General features: G+C 43.0%; 1 protein-coding gene across 4 annotated transcripts; it reads left to right on the forward strand.

Annotated features, from left to right (window-relative positions):
• The first annotated feature begins 14,324 nt into the window (after positions 1-14,324).
• On the forward strand, positions 14,325-22,055 carry LOC4348245 (protein DETOXIFICATION 29). Of its 4 annotated transcripts, none has more exons than XM_026020685.2 (11): positions 14,325-14,490; positions 15,150-15,373; positions 16,922-17,120; positions 17,673-17,926; positions 18,030-18,574; positions 19,048-19,134; positions 19,243-19,299; positions 20,954-21,192; positions 21,311-21,429; positions 21,517-21,603; positions 21,685-22,055. In XM_026020685.2, the coding sequence occupies exons 4-11, from the start codon at positions 17,723-17,725 to the stop codon at positions 21,739-21,741; spliced, it is 1,395 nt and encodes a 464-aa protein (XP_025876470.1). In that variant the 5' UTR covers positions 14,325-14,490; positions 15,150-15,373; positions 16,922-17,120; positions 17,673-17,722; the 3' UTR covers positions 21,742-22,055. The 4 variants fall into 4 exon arrangements, with proteins under 4 accessions (XP_025876470.1, XP_015613782.1, XP_015613781.1 ...); XM_015758296.3 differs by having other exon boundaries at positions 17,062-17,120; positions 17,667-17,926; XM_015758295.3 differs by having other exon boundaries at positions 17,062-17,120.
• Positions 22,056-22,162: the final 107 nt, after the last annotated feature.

Raw genomic sequence — 22,162 nt, forward strand, 5'->3', positions numbered from 1 at the left:
CCAATGATAGTTACAAGGGCAAAACCGACATTTCGCGTTTCTACAACCGTCATACCGGCCCTATAAAAGGAGGAGCTCATTCACTCTCTCAACACACTCAAGCAAGCTCAATTCCTCTTCATACATTAGTATTAGTAATATAGTGCTAAGTGGAGTAGTCGGAAGTCCTCGAAATCTTCGGAAGAGTTTTCGGTATGGCTCTAGCAGCTCTTGTAATCTCTTCTGTAATACTTTCCAAATTAATGAAATACTCTTCTTTATATATCTTTGGTACTTTACTTAGTCTAAGTGCTAGTCTTACTTTATATTTGCATTATGTTAATTGTGTGGGTAGCTGTCACGCCCTGAAGTTTCCCCCTTTTCCTTGCTTTAAAAATTCGTTAAATAAATCGTCCGGAGAAAAGGTTCAAATTAACCTAGAGCTAATTCCTTAATTAATAAATGCAATTAATAATTGGAATTGGCATTGTGGGATTTTTCTTGGGTTCCACATGTCACAATATATTAACAGGATTTTTAGTGGAATTTTCAGAGCCTTGGAAATAATTTTAACCAATTAAAAATGAGCAAGCGCAATATTTTAAATCTCAGGAAAATCTTTTTCCTTTTTCTCCATTTCTTTCCCTTATTTTTCTTTGTTGGGACGTCGGCCCAACCTCCCTCCCGCGTGCCCTCCTTGCTGGGCCGGCCTGAGGCCGTGGCCCAGACCGTGCCGCCCTTCCTCCTCTCGGGGACGCCGACAGGTGGGGCCCACCTGTCGGGGTCGTCCCCTTCCTCCAGCCGACCGCGCTCGGCCGGCAACCGCCGCTCCCACGTCGCCGTCCGCGTTTCCCGCGCCCACTCCGCCCCACCCCGCGCGCTGCGCCCACGTCGCCGCCTCTCCCCCGCGTCTCCCGCCCTCGCGCGCCCCGCAAATGGGCGGGATTCGAATTCGAATCCCTCTCTCTCTCCCCCCACCTTCCCACGTCGCCGGCGCAATAGGGTGGGTTCCCGGCCACGTCCGCCTCCCCCTCCGCCTATAAATCGTTCCCCGCGTCCTTCTCTCGCTTTTTCCTCTTTTCACCGCACTCTCCCGTGCCGTCTACCGCCCTCGCGCCGCGCACCCGAGCTCCGCCGCCCGCCGCCCATCTCCGGCCGCGCGCCGCCGCCGCTAGAGCCACCGCCGCGCCGCGTAGCCGCCACCGTCACGCTCACCGAGCCCGCCCGCACCTCGGCCACCATTCGGTTGCCGCCAATCGTCGCCGAAGCGCCGTTTCTCTCGCACGCCGGTGAGCTCTCCATTTCCACCCAACTCCGGCCGGCCGCTCTAGCCGCCGTGGTCGCTCTCCCTACCCCTAACCCCTCTCTGTTTTCTCCTAGCGTGCCGCCGCCGCCCGTCCGCACCTCGGCATCGCCGGTCGTCGCCGCCGCTTTCTTCCTTCGCGCCGGCCGTCGTGCTCGCCGGTGAGGAATCCCCTCTCCTCCTTCCTTTCCTCTCTCTCCCATGAGCGCCGCCGTCCTCCGCGCGTGCGCCGTCGTCTTCGGCCGCCGCCGCCGCCTTCGCGCCGGCCGCCGCCGTCTCCCGCGCCGCCGGTCACCGCCGGTGACCGCGCGTGCCGCCGCCGCCGCCCCATGGCTGGCCGGCCGGCTTGAGCCGTGCCGAGCTGCTAGCCGCCCACTCCCTCCCCCTTGAGCCACTGCCCGTGGGGCCCACATGCCGGCGCCCCCTCCCTCTCTCTTGAGCCGCTGACGTGCGGGGCCCGCCTGTTGCCCCCCCCCTCGCTGACGTCAACCCTGGGTATTATTGCGCAATAATTAATTAAGGACTTTTCTTCATTAGTAAAAACACAGTTTATCTTCTAAAATTCATAAGTAATTCATCCGAGCTCCGTTTAAGTCCACTCAAGTCTCAGTAAATCAAGAAAAATGCAAAGAATCCATTAAAAATGGTTTTGTTTCCTGTTTCTGTAGTCTTATAGCATGTTTTGCTTGTGTGCTTTGTTTGTCGCGTAGATTTCGGTCGTTTCGTCGATCCGCGGTTTCTCGAAGACGTTGCTGAGGTCTCATCAGTTCGAGAGCAAGGCAAGTCATGCAATACGTTTGATCATATTGTACCCAATTTACAAATATCCCGTATTTCTATTAAATGTTGCATTCTTTTACAATGTAACGTGGGATGGGTCCTATTCCTCAGCCACATATTGGTTACATTATGCCATTGATAACTTGGGTATCAAAATGACTAGATGTTGGCTTAGGAAATGCTTAGCCATGCTTAGTTCAACTAGTACACAAATGGGGATCACAGTATTACATAGACTCTGACTTTTGGCATAGCTTTAGATTGGTGCCACCGCAAGGGTGTCAGTTAATTAAAATATTCTGAATGGCGGGCTGTGAGTGCATGGTTTTGCTGGTTGCACCCATGGCAGTTAAGGACCGGTTCACGGGAAACCCTGGGAGACTTACCGTGCTTACCACAAGCGGGAGTGGGTAACTGCTTGATCTGAAGTATAGCTCGACCCTTTCCTAGGCACCGGTGGTGAGGGTGGGCGTGATGGAGTTGGGTCGGCCGAGGTGTTCGGTTGTCCAGCTGCCGGATACACCGCGGCGCAAGAGGGGACCGCCCACTGCCTTTTGAGGGGTGGGGGTGAAACCTTAGCGTGGTGTGGATGGTTAGGGGAGGGTTATGTGGAGGGTCTTGTCACGATTTCCCCCTTTGCAGTATCATGGTGATACTTCGGGGCATGGCGACATGTGTGGAATCGTGTCTTGTGGGTACAGTTGTACACCTCTGGCCAGAGTAAAACTATTCGAATAGCCGTGCCCGCGGTTATGGGCGATCAACCAGATTCACCGTGATTAGTCTCACCCCTAGTTTAACTTAATGAACTGGTGTAGTTCAGGTGGTTGGTTGGGCCTGTTGCAATGTGGTGTAGCGTTGGACAGTGATTGGTTAATATTGATTAATTACTACAGCTGTTTTACTGTTTTCAACTACTGTTTTGAAATGCCTGCTTTATGCAAAAGAACCCCTAGCTTCCTTTGGTTATATCCTGCATCATACCTCCTCTTCCGGTATGACTTGCTGAGTACAGTGGGTAGTACTCAGTCTTGCTCCCTTTTCCCCCACACTAGAGTTGAAGTTCTTCTCAGTTGGAGCCGTCTCAGAGAGGTTGGTCTCGTCGCTGCCGTCAAGGTTTGCCTGTGGAGTGGAGTCGCCCGCTGCTGAAGTCAAGCTTCCCGGTTTAGCTCGCTTTCTTCTTTCCCGCTGCATTTGTAATCTTTTATATTTTTGTAAGACGTGGGTCTGTATGTCAATAATTGTCGTTTGTGTACCCTGGCTGGTCCTGGACAGGGATTTAATGCACATTCAGCTTAGAAATTCTGGTTCGAGAATTTCTGGGTGTGACAGTAGCCTACCAGAGAAGTGTAATGGTGCGGGTTTAATGTCTGATTTATCAGTTGCTCTATGTCGGGTGCATGGGTATAGAGTAGTATTTAGTAATATAAGCATGGTGCTTAGATTATTAAATATCATTAATTGGGCATATATGATGTGGTACAGTAGAGGTGGGCCGCTGATGGTGACAGCTCAGTACGGGTATTCCTCCACGTTAGTATATATTTCTAAGACAAATTCATGGGGAGGGTACTCCTCCGTATTTAGCCCCTCTTGGACGGCCATGACAGGTTGTCGTAAGGAACTCGGCTACCCAGGGTGGTCTCTCGAAGTAACAGGAGGACACTGTTAGGGGGTATTGGCCACATGATTGTGCATTAGCAGATGTAAACTAGGATTTGAGTGTATACTAGAAGTATAGGAATTGAATGCTTTCTATTTCTTCTTCCACTTAGTTAGAATTATTTCATTATGAGGATTGAATAGCTTTGCTTCGTGTCACTCTACCCTTATATTACATTTAACCCTTGCTTAGGCTTTGACAATTATAAGTAATATAGGTATAAAGTGCATTAGTAAAGTTCACTGTTATTATCTTCCCTTGGGATTAAAAATACGATACCTTGGAATACTTCCGGGTGAAATGCTACAATGGTATATCCGTGCGCTTGCAGATTACTTCTGTAACTATAAATATACCAGGACTATTTCTGGCGCCATTGTTGGGAATGAATATTTCTAGTAATGTCGTTAAGAAATACCAACAAATATTTAGAGCAAGAAAGATAACGTACTAGCTAATACTCTAGTACAAACTTATATAGACATATTGATCCATATAAACATATCAAACAGAAATCAAGCATGAAGGTGTAGGAATCTAACCGATACTGATTAAAGCTTGTTATGCTTATATAAAATGATATATCTATATAAGTGGCGAATATACATGAGATAGGGGATGAAACATACATATTAGGTAAGATCGGCTGAAACTCCGATACTATCCTTATTATACCTAATTGCAGGCTAGATTGCATGGTTCTAAGCACGACTAGGGATGATGCATCTCAAAGTATGAAAAGAAACATGCAGTCTAGACAATCAAGCAATTAGACACTTTTTAGGATGGTAGATGCCTTAGCTAATCTAATCTAGCAAGACAATTTAACCGAAACCAGCATAAACCCTAAAGCGAGCAGCAGCTGATAGAGCTAAATTGAGAAGCTAAAAATAGATTAACCAAGACATATGATAGCAATGACTTGCGATATCGAGCCTAACATGTCTGAAAAGACATGTTAGCACCGATAGCGCGGGCCATTGAGTCGGGTTACCTCTTGCGAAGAACTTGCCGGAAAACGAGAAAAGTAAAAGGGTGGTGATGCGCCGAAGTTGTATTGGAGTTGCTCCCATATTACAATGCTATGGGGCTCATATTTATACCCTGGGTACAAACTTAGTCCATTATGGACACAACTCAAGCCTTTCTAAAGTTAAGATACAAACAAGACCATATACGGCAGTCTCTCGCCAAATCTCTAGCAAACCGACTTAATATCGTAATTAATAGATACAATTGCCTTAATCGAGCTCTATCTCTAATTGGCAATGGCAGTTATCCCAATTTAGGCCCATGCCGAGCCCAAGTCACGTTATATCGGCTTTATCGGCCATCAGCTTCATCAACTTTGACCAACTTGATACTCTGTTTTCAGCCGATACAGTATTCAGCCGATGCGCAGTCTGACTCCAAATTCGGTTCGATTCAACACTAAATCCGCTTCTATCTTCTTCCTCCTTTTCCAAATCTGATGCCAAATTCCGTTGTTAGCACATGCCGCCCAATTCCATTGTATTATATAATGCGGCAGAATTTGCTTTGGCAGAGCCCGCAAGATCCTAGGGTTTTCTGTTTTGACTGTTGTGCTTTATAAGCAAAGGCCCACGGTTCCCAAAATCTTCTCTCTCCAGTGAGATCTTCTCAAGCCTTCTTGCCACAGAACTCTTTCATCTCCAGTGATCTTTCTGGTGATCCGTTCCCGGCGGCAGGCTCTTCTGACTCAACATCCCTAAAGCAGCAATGGCGTATACGACGGAAATTCCTGAGGTATGTCCATCAATCTCTTTCCATCAGCTTTCTACATCCTTCTTGTTTCAGCAACATCTTGATTTTGTTTATCTTTTACCAGCACTTTAGAGACCAAATCTTGATTCCCTCCTCTCAAGACCCTACAAACTTCTTTCGTGGGCCGATGGGCAATCTTGATTCTATAGAATTCATCAATGCTGAAACCAATAGGATTCCCTTCAGGCATACCTAACTCCGATTTCGCAAAATGGAAATCAAGTTTCAGATCTTGGCCATCCCTTTTGAAAAGATTCAAAACTTGGTATAAAAGGGTATCGGCTGCTAAACAAGGACATTGGGAAGACATGGGAATAGCTCGATGCTTATCTCTTTCTTTAGCTGATATTAAGAAAATTGAGCCGATGATGTCTGCTGTTGCATATTTTTGGTCAGATACACTGAGCTGTTTCCTATTTCAGCAAGGTCCTATGACCCCAACTCTGTTGGATGTGAAGATGTTGACAGGCTTGGACATTACTTCTTCCATGAGTCCTTTCAGTTGGACATCAAATGTGACAATATTCTTAATACAAAAAAGATCCATGGAGGTTGAAAGGGATATATATATAGCAGAACATCAAGGCACAGGCTATGTTTCTGAGAGGGAACATGTTGCATTATTAGCCATGTGGTTAGAAAGAGATGAATTCTGTGGAACAACTTGTGGCCCAGTGGCGGATGTATTGTTGAGGCTTGTTGGGACTGGAGCCGATGCGCGCACGCTGGACCTGGCCCAATGGCCTGTTAACTGCATAAATGACGGAAACCGAACAGCCACAGTGATGATTAGGGCACGACGAGGAGTCCAGGCGGCGGCGGCATCGACACAATACGGCGGAAGTCCTGGGTGACGAGTTGCTTGCTACTGCCCGGCCGGTGCGACGTCCTGCTTGCACGATCTACTGCCCGGCTGGCATGACGTCCACTCATTCAATTTCAGCACAACACCACAGCTAAACAGCACATGTAAATCAATCTCTTTGCTCTCTAACACTAGTTTGTTCATTTATTTGATTATTATCACCGCAGCAAATTTACAGTAAATCAATTCTTTATTTTAGGCATACAAAGGACAACTAATTTCTAAGGATGGAGAATCAAACATTGCGTATTTTTTACCCATGAAGGAATCTAACAAAAGAGAACATTGCATGCCAAGTGAAATTGTTTTAGATCCTAGTGAAATTGTTTATTTGTGTTTATAATTGGAATTATAATGCTAACCTCTATATTTAATTTGATCCGCACGTCACTCATGGATTTTTATGTGTTTATGTCATCGTATTTGATTAACAAGGTACTGTAAGTTGATTCAATTCCTTAGTTTATTTTTTCTTTTCTATGTACAAAATTTAAATTATATTTGCATGAGACCGACAAATGTATATTTTTAGTGCGTTTTTATTGTATTATGGGTTAGACATAGGATATTATAAGCACCCCCTCTATTTTCATCCTTGATTTGCCACTGTTGTGGCCCAACTGCAAATTACCAGGATCTTGCCCAATTTCTAGTTCAAAAGAAACATACCCCTTTGGGAAAATATCTGCTTGGATCAGTTTATCAAATGCTTCAGTCTGCAACTTGCAACATCTTGAAAGATGAGGTAATAAACTATGGAGGCCCTTGGTGGTTTATGCAATTATGGCTAAACATGTACACAAGGCTAGCAGTAGACAAACCATCATTAGCCTTATCAGCCTTTCCAACCACTTATGCTGATGATGAAAAAGCCAATACAAGAAGATGTATGTCCTTTGGAGAAGCAACCATTGTATATTCTGGAGAGAACCAATCAGTTGATGGCTTCAAAGGCTGGTTCTTCATATTCTACGATGGTTCTGCCTTGGCTGCCAGGATGTGGTTTGCATATGATACATTCTCAAACTTCGATCTGCCAGAGAACCTGAGATTAAATTATCAAAACAACCCAATTGATTCAAGGTCCAGGGATAACTTTATACTCGTAACATTCTTGCGTAACATTCTTTTTACTCGTTATACCTACTGCAGCTACGAGGATGTCGAGTGGAGTAGTGGTGGAGGGAGTTGTCATGGCGTCCACCACTAAAGTGATGTCAACTGCAACCAGATGCTCCTCTGTGGGTTCTTTGGACTTCCACGTTGCCTATAGGCCTGGTATGTGTCGATGACGTACTTGGGCTTGTTAGTATTTCTTAACGACATTACTAGAAATATAATTCCCAGCAATGGCGCAGAAATACTTGTTGACAGTCGTTACAGACAAATTTCGACCGTCAATATAACTAAAATAATGGTGAACTAGCTATGCTTGCAATGCATATTTATTTCAGAATAATATAGTTCCGCTTGTACTTGGAGAATAATATGATTGCAGGAATTTAGCAAATAAAATAAAGAGAAAATGAAGAAACCTCACACTCAAGCAAGCTCAAGATTCCTCTCATACTTTATATTAGTAGTAGTTTAGTGCTAAGTGGAAGTAGTATAGAATAGTTCTCGGAGTCCTCGGAGCTTTCAGAGGAGTTTCGGTATGGCTCTAGTAGCTTTTCTATTCTCGTCTGTAATACTTTCGGAATTAATGAAATACTCTTCTTTATATATTCTCGGTACTTTATTTAGCATGAGTACTGCTCTTACTTTACATATGTGTTGGTACGATTGTGTGGGTAGCCTACCAGAGAGGTGCAATGGTGTGGGTTTAATGTCCGATTTATCAATTGCTCTATATCATCTGCAGAGGTGTAGAGTAGTATTTATTAATATAAGCATAGTGTTTAGATTAGTAAGTATCATTATCTGGACATATATGCTGCAGGACAGTAGAGGTGGACCGCTGATGGTGACAGCTTAGAACGGGTATTCCTCCACGTTAGTATATATTCCCAAGACAATTTCCTAGGGAGGGTACTCCTCCGTATTTAGCTCGGTTGGACGGCCATGACAGGTTATCGTAAGAAACTCGGCAACCCGGGGTGGTCTCTCGAAACACCAGGAGGGCAATGTTAGGGGGTAATGGCCACATGATTGTATACTAGCAAGTGTAGAGTAAAGTTGAATGTATATTAGAAGTGTAGGAAATAAGTTCTTTCTATCTCTTCTTCCACTTAGTTAGGATTATTTATATGAGAAAATCTATAATCTTCGCTTCGTGTCACTCTACCCACATATTAAATTAACCCCTGACTAGGCTTTGATAAAGGCAAGTAATATATATGTGTATATATTAGCATAGTTCTCTCTTTCACAATCTTCCCTTTGGATTAAATAAATACGATACCTTGGAATACTCCCGGGTGAAGGGATCTTTTTGGTGGAAGGATGTTTTTCGGCTTTCTCCAATTTTTAGAGGGTTAAGTTCAATTCAAGTCAACACAGGAGACTCAATTCTTTTCTGGAAAGACCCATGGATGAATGTTATACCACAAAATGCTTTCCCAACAATTTTCTCCTTTGCCATCAATGAAGATTTCTCTGTCCAATCCTTTTTCCAGAATGAGGTAACACATAATTTCAGTTTACCTCTATCAACTCAGGCTTTGCAGGAATTCCAAGATCTTTCAAACCTTTTGGATAATATCAATATCACAAATCAAAAGGACACCTGGACTTTCCTTTGGGGAATAATTTTCAAGTCAAAAAAGGTTTATGACCTGTTTTTTGCACACCTCTCCCCCCCATCCAGCAATCATTTCTATATGGAACCGTAGGTGCACAATGAAGATCAAAGCCTTTCTCTGGCTGCTTTTCATGGGCAGGCTGAATACACGAGATATATTGCAAAGAAGACCAGCTTCACATCCAAGATGGCCCATCCTGTAAAAATGTGTATGACAGGGGTTTTGAAAGATATGGTTCACTTGTTTTTTGGTTGCCCTTATGCCAAGGCGTGCTGGAGTTTCATTGGTATCAACTGGGATGAGGATCTGGATTTTTTCCAGATGATCTAAACAACTTATATTATCTTTAACAAGCCGTTCTTTGTCGAAGTGGTGGGCACGACCTGCTGGCAGATATGGACAAAAAGAAATGTGCTCATCTTTGACAATATTCATTCATCTTTAAAAGATTGAAAGTATGCTTTCAGAGAGGATTTCACTCTTCTTATGCAAAGAGTGAAGGAGGAGGATAAATATTCCTATCAATCATGGATAGACTCTATTTACTAGATCTTCTGTAAATTCTTTTAATATATCTAATATCTAACACAGTAGGAGCCTCTCCTACTGTTTTCCTGTCAAAAAAAAAAACACTCCCGGGTGAAATGCTACAATGGTATATCCACACGCTTGCGGATTACTTCTGTAACCATAAATATAGCAGGACTATTTCTACGACATTATTGGGAATGAATATTTCTAGTAATGTCGTTAAGAAATACCAACAATACTTATGGTATATTATGGTTACAAATCATATCCGCAAGCGCACGGATATATCATGGCAAAATTTACTACAGGGCACTCAAAAATTGTGTAATTAGCTGGGGTCACCCGAAAGACGTGAATTTGCCTAAGGACACTCTAAAAGTGTGGAAATGTGCTGCAGGACACTGGGCGCATTAAAATATAATATCCACTGAATTGATGAGAGAGAAACCATGTAAAATGACAGTTTTGCCCCTTCTCTTCTTCCCTTTCTGCTTGGCACTTCCATCGATTGATCCATCGCCATTGCAGGTGTTGGAGACCTGGTGGTGGTCGGCGTCGCCGCCTGGTACAAGGAATTGTCCGTGCTTGAAGTGCGGTTGCGGGATGAAGAAGTGCCCCTCCGGTGGCATCGGCCTCACGTCGGCGGATCTCTCCGGTGGCGGTGGGTCGGGCTAGCGGCTGAGCTCGCCGGGGAGGTGGCGGTGGCATGAGATGAGGAGGTGGGCGGGCGCTTCTGCGGGGTAGACGTCGCCTGTGCCCCATCCGCGCCGCTCGGCCCGTGGCCTAGCGGTCGGTGAGCCTGGCGGCAACGGCTTCGACGACAGCGGTGGCGGTGGAGCTAGGCTACGGCGGTGACTTCGACTATGGTCGACAAGCCTAGCAAGTGGCTTCAACGATGGCAGTGGCAGCAGCGAGCGACGGCGGTGACTTCGACAATGGTCGATGAGCCCGGCGGTGGTGGCCTCGATGGCAGTTGCGACGGAGGCAACAACGAGAAACGATGGTGACTTCGACGACGGTTGATGAGCCCAGCAACAGCGGCTGCGATGGCAGCGGTGCCGATGGAGGTGGCTACGGCCAGGCAGCAGCGAGCAACAGCGGCAGCGTCGACGACGGTCGGTGAGCGCGGTGGCAGCAGCTTCGACGGCGGCAGATGGCGAGCGACGCTGAGATGCAGGTGCCGGCAGTGGGGATTAGATAGGATTGAGGGCAATTTTGTCTTTTTGGAATTTCTCTCCCATCTTTTTTATCAGAAATGATAAAATATTGTCTCGGGTATCCTACAGCAAATTACATAAATTTTGTGGTGTCCATCAGCAACGACACGATTTTACAGTGTCTCACAGCCAATTACATAATTTTTGGGTGTCCTAGAGAAAATTTTGCCATATATTATTGTTGCATTTCACCCGAGAGTATTCCAAGGGTATCGTATTTGTTTAATTCTGTGGGAAGATTATAATAGAGAGAACCAAGCTAATATTTATATGTTACATGTAATAATCAAAGTCTAAGCAGGGGTTAATTCAATTCAAGGGTAGAGTGACACAAAGCAGAAACACTCAATATTCCCATACATACTAATTCTAGGATAAGTGGAAAGAATGAGAAAAGAATCATTTCCTACACTTCTAATGTACATACATACAACTCTGGTCAATATTATCTACTATATAATTATATACCCAATACCCCCCTTACGATGTTCTCCTGGTGTTTCGAGAGACCACCCGTGGTTGCCGAGTTCCTTACGACAACCCGTCATGGCCATCCAACCGGGGCTAAATACGGAGGAGTACCCTCCCTAGGAAAGTAACTTAGGATTATATACTAACGTGGATGAATACCCGTACTGAGCTGTCACCATCAGTGGCCCAGCTCTACTGTCCCGCAACATATAACCCCAAATAATGATATTCAATAGCCTAAGCACCTCGCTTATGCTACCAAATACTACTCTACAATCATCGTCTTGACATAGAGTAATCATATAAATGAACATCATACCCACACCATTGCATCTCCAGAGTAAGCTAGCTAGACAATTATATCTCGAATAATATATCAGAAAGTCGATACTCAAATGATCAGAGTGAAGTAAAGTACCATAAATATATTGAGAAGAATATTCTATAAATAGTACGAGTCTTACAAAAGATGGAAAAGCTACTAGAGCCATACCCGAACTCTTCCGAAGACTCCGATGACTAAAGACTCTATTCTATTTCTATTCAACTATACTCTAGAGACTAAACTAAACTTGAGAAAATGTATGAAGCTTATTGCCTGAGTGTGTGGAAGAGTGAAGGATGAGAGCTCCTTAAATAGCCTCCCAATGACGGTTATGACGATTGGAATGGTCGGAAATGCTCTCCAACCGTCATTGGGATGTAATCCTAGACGTCCACGCTAAGCCCTGCATCCAACGACGCTGGTGGGGGTTCGGCCGAACCATGGGCTGGCCCAATCCTATCCATTATCTGCTGGCAGCCTATTTGACTTCTTCTCTCCGCAGACTTTTGAATTTTGGTCCAGTTTGGTTGTGTCATTTCTGAGTTCTTGGCCCATCTTTCGATAAGTCTTATTCTCGACAATGTCCGATTGATTTATCGTCTGCTTTGCTGTCGATTCTCCTCCATTTTGTATTGTATTCTCTGCAAGAGGTTAGAATCCTAGTGCTAGTGGAAAACAACTTATTCTAACACAAATATGCATTGCAAGCATAACTAGTTCTCTTTTATTTTGGTGATATTGACGGGCGAAACTGATCGATAACGACTATCAATAGGGCTCCTCACAGATACGGTTCCAGTAGCCCTGTGCCACACTTGTAGCATGTCTGGTCCTGCGGGTCGTATGACTTGTCATTGCGGGCGGCTTGGTTTCCTGCTTGTCGTTGCGTCTCTAGGCATCTGGAGCTCTTTCCTATGCCTTCTCGGCTGCCTTTCTCCCACCTTGCTTGCCCCTCTTCTTTTGGATGGGCTTGCAGACCTTGTAACTGCTAGCATTGACATCAAGGCCAATGCTCTTGCCAAGTGCCTAGGAGACAAAGTTCTCGTGGAGAACCTTGTGATGAGACTTGGACACCTATATGATGTCGATCATCCCATCAAACTTCTTGTATGCTACATGCCTATAGTTACGAGAGCTCTGCGTTACGTTAGGGTGGAAGGTGGAGAGCATCTTCTCAATCTTGTCCAATTTTGTGACTACTTTTCCACAAAGGGAGAGGTAGGTACAGATCAGGTGCAAGGTAGAGTTGTAGTCGGCGAGCCTCAAGCGAGCTCTCTGCTGATTTTCTTGGGGTAGGATGGTGTACTTTGACTTCTCAAACCGCTTCTTGAGCGTGGTCCATATCTGAACACCTATATGGGAGGTAATGAGGAAATGTCTAATGCATATACAATATCTAAATCTAATACAAGTGTTGTTGACATTGTTGGTCCAATTATTAGAAGCATGTATAGAAACTAGAGAAGAAAATGCAAACACAGTGACCTAATATTTATTCCTTCTTTCTATAAAGTTAAGGCCAAAAGTTTAAAACTCGTGCTTCCACGTCATCATCAAATTGTGAACCGTTGGATGAATGCATTAGATCGCTTCTCAGACGTTGGATGCTATGCAGCATAGAGCCCAACCCATTAGTCACCGGGTGAGTCTCTTCGCCTCCTCAGTGACATGTAGCCCACATGAACACATTGGCCCATCTCCGTACACATCTACATGTATCAAGCCCGTTAATCCGTATAAAAGAGCTTTATGACTGAACGCCCCTTCAGTTGACATGTGCTACCTAAATTATCTACAAATTTTGGATAGGGCTGCTAAAAATAATTTCTCCAAGAAAGCTATTTGTTTCTTCTGTTTCTTCTTAAGATTATACCTCCTATCTAACAAATTGATGTTAACCAAGTCCCGCAGCAACGCGCGGGGCATCCTCTAGTTTACTTAATACCGATGTTTTAGAAAATATTGTGCTTTCATTCGTGTGTTTTATAATTCTCATAAATGATGGATTATTCAAAGGCATTCAACATGTGAAGGAGAGAAGCCAACATCTAATGAAGTCCATTTAGCACTGTGGCTGTTACATGGAGTTAATAAATCAGAATAAACGTTATGTCTTAATTATCTTTCTCATCACCACTTGCATGCGTGGACATGTCCAGAACATGCATGTCAGTTTCTTGGATAACGCCTATGGACCATCACTTAAATAGCTAAGTACAGAGAAGTTTGCATTCTGATTTCAGAACTGAACACTTATAAAAATTGAATTATAGTGAGTCTAGAGGGATTTACAAGCTTTGTTCTTTTGATTCTTGAGGGAGTTGTAGAATGTTGAACTGCGGTTCATCTGTTCATCTCACGTCTATACGACATGATTGTGTGGGCTAGTTTCATCGGTACTTGGAAGGGCGACTGCCTTTGTAGTTCGTCCCGTGTGCAAAATCTCGTGGTGCATTGCCTTTTTGTCATGTCACGTGGTGATAACAATTATATCAAGTGTTTTGGTCCATCGTGAAGATCGGGCCACAAAATTGGCTCACATGTTTCTTCATACGCATGTGCATACGAGGAGGCCACCAGATCCTATCCAACAATAGCCCACTATTGCATTGGCCAATCTATGGAATCTATGGAATGACAACTAAGCTTTGCCACTATCGGAGCTTCCTAATTCGGGCATTCGCACCAGGGGTGCAAGTCGCACCTCCTCCTTCCTCCGGCGAGCTTCTTCCGATGGAGAAGAGGAGATGTAGACGAGTGGCCTTCCTCCGCCGACGACGACAACGAAGACCTCTCCGGCGAGCCCCCTCATCCTCCCTCCAGCAATTAGGTCAGCTCCTTTTCTTCGTCGCCGACACCAACCACGCAGGCACTGAGCCTCGCCAGCACCGAAAGGCATCAACGTGCCGATGTGGCCTTGTCTGGTCAGCCTCCTCTCCCTCCCCTTCACCTCGCTTTGCCCTTGGCTGGCCCACTGCACGTTGCCATCCCCACAGCTCTAGTGGCACCATCGCCGCTGCGCAGCCCGCTCTTGTTTGCCATCTACCATCGGTCCACCGCTTCTCAAACCATCATCGCTCTAACCCGATCCCGCACTTCCCCTTCCCAGCGACACCCTCCCCCACCCTACTCCCGAAACCCTAACCCTACCCCGATGCTTGTCGTCACATGGTCGGGAAGCCGCATGCGAGATGACTAGGTTGTATAGCTCGCGAATTAGGATTCCTGGCCGCTGCCTACCTTTGGTCACTTGGAAAATGAAACACTTCCTTTAATTGCACATTGGCATTGCTACTTCCTATTAATATCAAGTAAATGACACCCAAACGCACAATAGCATTGCCGTTTTGCTTTCAATTAATATCAAGTAATTCTGGCCAAATAATGTGCAATGAAACTGCCGACTCCACTATATATGTTTTAATGCTTTTTGGTCATCCACACAACGATCACAGGAGCTTCCTTTTTTCCTTTTTTGCGAGAGATCAGGGGAGCTTCTGTTAGGCCACCTAATATTGATCAACATCACCTCAAAGATTGTGAGACACCTACCGCTTGATCGACATCACCTGTTCAATTTACAATTTTATTGTATGCTCAGCAATCATATTTGGGAGAGAAATTGCCCCTCATATATATGATTGAAGGAAAGAGTCTTGGTCTGTCATATTTTATTGCTACGGGATAAAACATTCCCATATGTCTCTTGGCAGGTGATTTCTCACACTCTCTCTCATACACAAGCTAGATAAATTTTGTTGGTCTCTTTTCTAAAAAGAATGATTGATATATACAGATTGTTGCAATTTTGTCTATGCATCCCTATATACCCTTGAAATTTTACCTAATCCTAATCAATTATATGCTCTTAAATTTTGCTCATTCCCCATATGTAACCCCGAATTTTAGTTTGGATCCCTTTCATATCCTTTTCATTAGTTGACCGTGATTTAATCGTTAAATTCCTATAAAAAAGTGTACCTTGCCCTTTAGTATAAAGAAACATATAAATTTGTAAAGTATATTGTTAGAGGGTAGAAATTTATTGTATAAGACTATTATATTATGAGTTTGTTATGGGAGATATTTTTTATGAAAAGATTATCTCTAGATATGACATAAATAATATTTATTTATTAGTTATTAAAAAAATGTTTATGTAGCATATAAATAGATTTGACCTATACACTGCTATCATAGAAAAAATGCTACATATACATTTTTAATAATTAAAAGTAAATATTATTCCTTTTATGCCATATGTAAAGATAAATTTTTTCGTAAATAATATATCCCATAAATATAAGAGTCGCATACAATGAATATCAATATTCCCATAATATACTTTATAAATGTATATGATTCTCCGTACACAGGAAAAAAATATGGCCAACTAATAAAAAGGTATGGAAGTGATCCAAACTAAATATTGAGGTATGCAAAGGAATTAGTAAAATCAGGGACATACAAGAGATTAGGCAAAGTTTTAGAGGTATACATGGGATTTCCTCATATAACTACTAACTTATCCTGAACCTTTGGGATATTTGGCCATTCATGACTTGTTGAGGTCATGTACTACTGTGATAAATATTATACACACACTTCTTCCTCCTCCCTTCTCCTTCTATATCAATAGTGATCCAGCGTGATGGGGGCTTGAACACCCAGCACTCACGCTATATCTGCCCGTGCACACTTATAATCTTATATGGCAGCTCAAAGGCAAACAAAGCTATATTTATTTATATAGATTTAACTAAGAACTCAATGACCATACTCCTTCCGTACTCGTAAAGGAAGTCGTTTAGGATCATGTTTAAGTCAAACCTTGGGAATATAAATCATGAATAACTCTCAAGTTGTTCAGTTTGAAAATGTAAAAATTATATGAATAGATTTCTCTTGAAAAATACTTTCATAAAAGTATACATATATCACTTTTCAATAAATATTGAGTTTGAAAATATAAAAATTATATGAATAGACTTGTCTTGAAAAATACTTTCATAAAGGTATACATATATCACTTTTCAATAAATATTTTTATAGAAACAAGAAATCAAAATTGTGTTTTGGAGACCGTATCGTTGTCTAAAACGACTTCCTTTATAATTACATAGGGAGTATCTTATTTAGCGCTACTGCTAATCGTTTGTTAAGGCTCCACTAAATGTTACAAAAATGCTATACGTCTGACCATTATGTCCGACTCTTGTACGACCGTAACACTAGCGAATGCATGGCGTCGATCTCTACAGGACTTTGCCTCACGGCGTTACGTGCCCAGCTGATTTCCCGTTTAGTCGTACACCGGTCGAACAAACAAGTCGGACATATAGCATGGTTCTAAATGTTATGTGTAAAAGGAGGCTTATTTACTTCATCCTTTTGAGCGTAGACTTATCTATCAAAAGGTGATGAAGGGACCACGCGAAGAATATGGCATTCAATATTAAGGTAATTAAATAATTTGTCTATCACTTTTCCTACTCTTTGCACTTACATTTGTAGTTTTATGTTTATTCTTTCGTCATCGAGTATCACAATCATAGTTACTGTATGCTATAATTATTTGTCGACTAAATCTGCCTTTCATCTTTCTGTTCTTGGAGATTCATGGTTTGCACCAATTTGATTGATACCAATTTGCTTTAATTTCGTCGTGATTATGTAACTCCTTTTCAGTTGGTACTTAAACCATCGATCCATCGATCATAGTACAATTCCGGAGCAACGCGGGGTAATCTAGTAAATTAGTTATAAAATGAAAGGGCGTTGCATTTAGCATTATCATCCGGTGCTGTCCAGTTTTCGGTGGCCCATGCTATAAAATGGTCATTCAATATGCTCTGCTGGAAGATGAGCTGCAAACCTCTTACTGTTTCTGATAATCTTCCTATGATATTTTATCCATTATCTGACAATAATTTGTCTGCGGAAGCTAGCTAGGACCACGGCCATTTCCCAACAAACTCATCACATGCTCTCCTTGTTTGTTGCAAGATGCAGATGGTGGTAAAGCTGTAAATAATAGTGGTGGTATACGTGGTACGGTGAGCATGGAGGGGCAAGGTCTTGTGAGCCGGAGCTGGCAGGAGTCGAAGCTGCTGTGGCGCGTCGCCTTCCCGGCCGTGCTCGTCGAGTTGCTCCAGTTCTCCATCGGCTTCGTCACGGCCAGCTTCGTCGGCCACCTCGGCGTGGTCGAGCTCGCCGCGGTCACCGCCGTCGAGAGCATCCTGGAGGGCTTCGCCTACGGCGTCCTGGTACGTAGCCTCGAGCTTTCTTTCGGCATTGTTCATTCCGGCCGGCCGCCGCCGCTAGCCGTCGCGGACGGTACCGATGACGTGAGATGCGCGTCCATGGCAGTTTGGCATGGGGTGCGCGCTGGACACGCTGTGCGGGCAGGCGGTGGGCGCCGGGCGGCTGGACGTGCTCGGCCTCTACGTGCAGCAGTCGTGGATCGTGTGCGGCGCCACCGCGGTGGCGCTCACGCCGACGTACGCCTTCGCCGAGCCGATCCTGCGGTCGCTCCTCCGGCAGCCGGCCGACGTCGCCGCCGTGGCGGGGCCGTACGCGCTGTGGTCGCTGCCGCGGCTGTTCGCGCACGCCGCCAACTTCCCGCTCCAGAAGTTCTTCCAGACGCAGAGCAGGGTCTGGGCGCTCGCCGCCATCTCCGCCGCGGTGCTCGCCGTGCACGCCGCGCTCACCTACGCCGCCGTGGTCAGGCTCCGGTACGGCCTGCGCGGTGCGGCCGTCGCCGGCAACCTGTCCTACTGGCTCATCGACGCCGCGCAGTTCGTCTACCTTGTCTCCGGCCGCTTCCCGGACGCGTGGAAGGGGTTCACCATGACGGCGTTCAGCAACCTCGCCGCGTTCGTCAAGCTGTCACTTGTGTCGGCCATCATGATCTGGTCGGTAACAATTAATTCAACCCTTCGCCTCGGATTTGTTTACGGAATTGCTAAAAAAAACCTTGGCAAGTTTCTTTCCCCTAAAACTTTCTAATTGGTAGCGAATCATCTAAAGATTTGTGCATGAAGAGAAAAATTGCTACAAAGAAATTTTCACACATATCACGCGTAATATCCCAGTGCTAACCAACCAAACTATATAATTAAATATAATTTATATATAAATTATATTATAGTTACATGTAGTTCAGTGAAAGTACAGTTTAGTTGTATTGTAATTATAGTTCAATTATCCTATAGTTATTTCTGAAAGTTTTTCGCTCAAAATTTTATTACTCTACTAGTAATTAATAATTTGCCATATGTCATTATTATTATTGTAATTTTTTTACTATTTTTATTGTTATTAATTATTATTATAAGGAAATTATGATACAAATAATTTAATGATACTGTTTTTTTAATTTATTAAGCTTGGAGTTTTGGTACTACGCTGCACTACTCATTCTTGTGGGTCTCCTTAAGAATGCCAGACTCCAGCTTGATATCATGTCAATTTGGTAAGTGTTGTTAATTTACAAAGCCCTCCTGCAAACACAAATGCAAGCTTTGGCTATAACTGATTTTTTTTATTTCTATAAAAACAAGAGTGATATTTTAATTTACAGCATCAATTACCAGTTCTGGACCATGATGGTTGCGATGGGCTTCAGCGAAGCAATCAGGTACATACACAATAATGGCCATTAACTCGTATTATATATTTGCACATGCTATCGATATTACATACAAAAGTTTAGCAGATTATTATATATATAAGGATATCATAGTTCTCCTTTTTTAAGATATTACTTAATCGAACTATTCATGCACAGATGAATGGTGATACTCTTAATTGCTTAAATAATATTTTTTATTTTCACAATAAGTCATTTTAAGTCTATTAACAGTTGCATACTTTCGAATTACTTTATGGCTTCCCCGCAAAAAAAGACAATTAGTTTATGGCTTCAAAATTACCTATAAAATCATTCTGAAAGTTTTTTCATTATTTTATTTTCCCCTTAATTTAATAGTTTTAGAACGCTAATTAAAAGTTGCATATTGTGTGAATAATAAGTATAGTTTGTTCTTGACGGAATAAATTATATCTTAACTATTATAAAAATTGAATATAGTTTCGTCGGAATTTTGGTATGTCATCCGTATTTGAGTTGCTTGTACGTCACCTGAATCCAATTTAACGTGAGTCTAAAATAACTATTATACACTACTGTTCTAGCCCAATCCTTCCTGCTCCTGGCCCAATCCAACTAGCCTACAACATTCTGCCACCCTGTCCCACGCTCCTTCACTCGACGCTGGACGCTCCCTTGATCAACGTCTTTTTTTTCCTCTCCCTTTTTTCCCGTTTTCTTTCTCATTTCCTTTTCTCCCAATCATCCTCATCCTCTCCCTCTCCTTCTAATCACCTCTTTTTTCTCCTCCTTTTCTCTTCCAAATTTCTCTCCTCATAGCGAAAGGGCCTATAGCTTAGTGGTTACAAGAGCCTCAGTAGCACTTGAGGTCTTGGGTTTGACTCCCCATGGGAGCGAATTTTCTAGGATTTTACGGCATTGTGCTTTCAGTGGTAAGCGACGTACCCGTCGACACCGAGGCGTCTGTGGTGACTTCGTCAATCTCTATAGAATTTGTCGGCCCAGTCTTCGAGGATCCTCATAAATATTTTCCTTTTGAATTATTGTTTAAGTTGTGTATGCGGCAAGTTTGTTATTTCGCAAATGCTTTCCTTCTACAGTAAAACAACGTTCACTAAGACTTCGTCAATCTCTACAGAATTTGCCGGCCCAGTCTTTGAGGATCCTCATAAATATTTTCCTTTTGAATTATTGTTTAAGTTGTGTATGCGGCAAGTTTGTTATTTTGCAAATGCTTTCTTTCCGCAGTAAAACAACGTTCACTAATTAAATAATCAAAATTTCAATATTTGGTTGACGAGGTATAGAAAAATACCCATGCATAACCTTATAGTATAGACACCTAATCGATTTATGAGGCTATGGAATAGTCTATATAAGAGATTCTTTGTGTGAGAATACATGAATCGAGTGCAACCGGGTTCAATGCTATACGTGATTTCTGACTTTTTTTTGCTATTGTTTTGTTTGTCTTATTTCGGTTTGTCGTTTAAATTGGTAGAGTTTTTATCGATCGTGAAAATTATCTTCACATGTTGTAACGCATATGCATTTTTGCTAGTAATTAATAAATACTTTTACTTGGCTTGGTGTGTCAATTTTATTTCTTTTTATGCAATAGTTTTGAATTTCAAAGAGCACGATGAAAAATATTTGAACCAATTTTTTTCTACATCATCAGCGTCAGAGTATCAAATGAGCTCGGTGCGAGAAGACCAAAGGAGGCAAAGTTCTCAGTGGCAGTGGCATCATTAACATCGGCCATGATTGGTGCCATTTTCATGTCAATCTTCTTCATTTGGAGAACAAGCTTGCCAAGCCTCTTCAGCGACGACAAGGAGGTGGTAGACGGAGCTGCAAGATTGGGGTATCTACTTGCTGTCACCGTCTTTTTTGGCAATATCGGGCCTGTGCTTTCAGGTATTTAACTTATTAAGAAGAAGAAAAAAAAAAGCTCAAGAACTGAACTCTTGTGTTGCTGCTCCTGAACATGCATGAACACCAACAAATTTGAGCAACTATGCAACTAAATTTGCAGGTGTGGCAGTAGGAGCAGGTTGGCAAATTCTGGTGGCATTTGTGAACATCGGTTGCTACTACTTGGTAGGGATCCCATTTGGGGTTCTCTTTGGCTTCAAGCTAAAGCTTGGTGCATTGGTACGATGTTTCTCGCTGTACTCCTGTCTTAGCCCCATTGATCAGCACTTCTATTAAGTACGACTATATGTTTCTTCAACTTTCCAGGGGATATGGATGGGCATGTTGACAGGAACATTACTCCAGATGGCCATACTATTTTTCATTATCATGAGAACAAAGTGGGAGGCACAGGTACCATACTTAATAAATGAAAGTTTATTTGTTTACATGGAAATTAGCTTCATATGGATTAATGAAGGAAGATTATTGCAGGCAATATTGGCGGAAAAAAGGATCAGTGAGTTAGGAGAAACAACGGCCAATGATTGAGAACACATAATTGTACAGATGACCACTGAACTCCCAAATATATGGAAATTGGCAAACAGACGAGCTGGAAAAAAATATATAGAATTTACATGTCTCAAGATCAAGCCCATGACTTTATATATTTTATAAAGGTTTTAGGACATTGTATTTCCTATTTGTTTGCATGGATCGATAATCAGCATAGCATAGAATTGACTTTTGTTCATGTTTAATTTTTAAAGGAACTAGTTTTAAACCCACAATCTCACAATTGAGGATCTTTATTTGTACCTATAAAGGCCCAATATTGAATTAGACTTTTTTCTCAAGTTTAATTTTTGTTTGCACCGGTACAGAAAACATGTGTACAAGCAGTATGTAACCCATTTACATGGGTATTTTTTTGAAACCCTTGCAACCAATAGTAGAAAAACGATTTTCA

Source organism: Oryza sativa, chromosome 10, assembly GCF_034140825.1.
Source record: "Oryza sativa Japonica Group chromosome 10, ASM3414082v1".
NCBI classification, from domain to species: Eukaryota; Viridiplantae; Streptophyta; class Magnoliopsida; order Poales; family Poaceae; genus Oryza; species Oryza sativa.

Bases quoted from the DNA above. Each gene is read 5' to 3' on its own strand.
- LOC4348245 (XM_026020685.2), top strand. From the start codon at position 17,723: ATGGAGGGGCAAGGTCTTGTGAGCCGGAGCTGGCAGGAGTCGAAGCTG. The intron at 18,575-19,047 runs GTCGGTAACAAT...TAATTTATTAAG, and splicing joins GTGTCGGCCATCATGATCTG to CTTGGAGTTTTGGTACTACG. The intron at 19,300-20,953 runs GTACATACACAA...CTACATCATCAG, and splicing joins GGCTTCAGCGAAGCAATCAG to CGTCAGAGTATCAAATGAGC.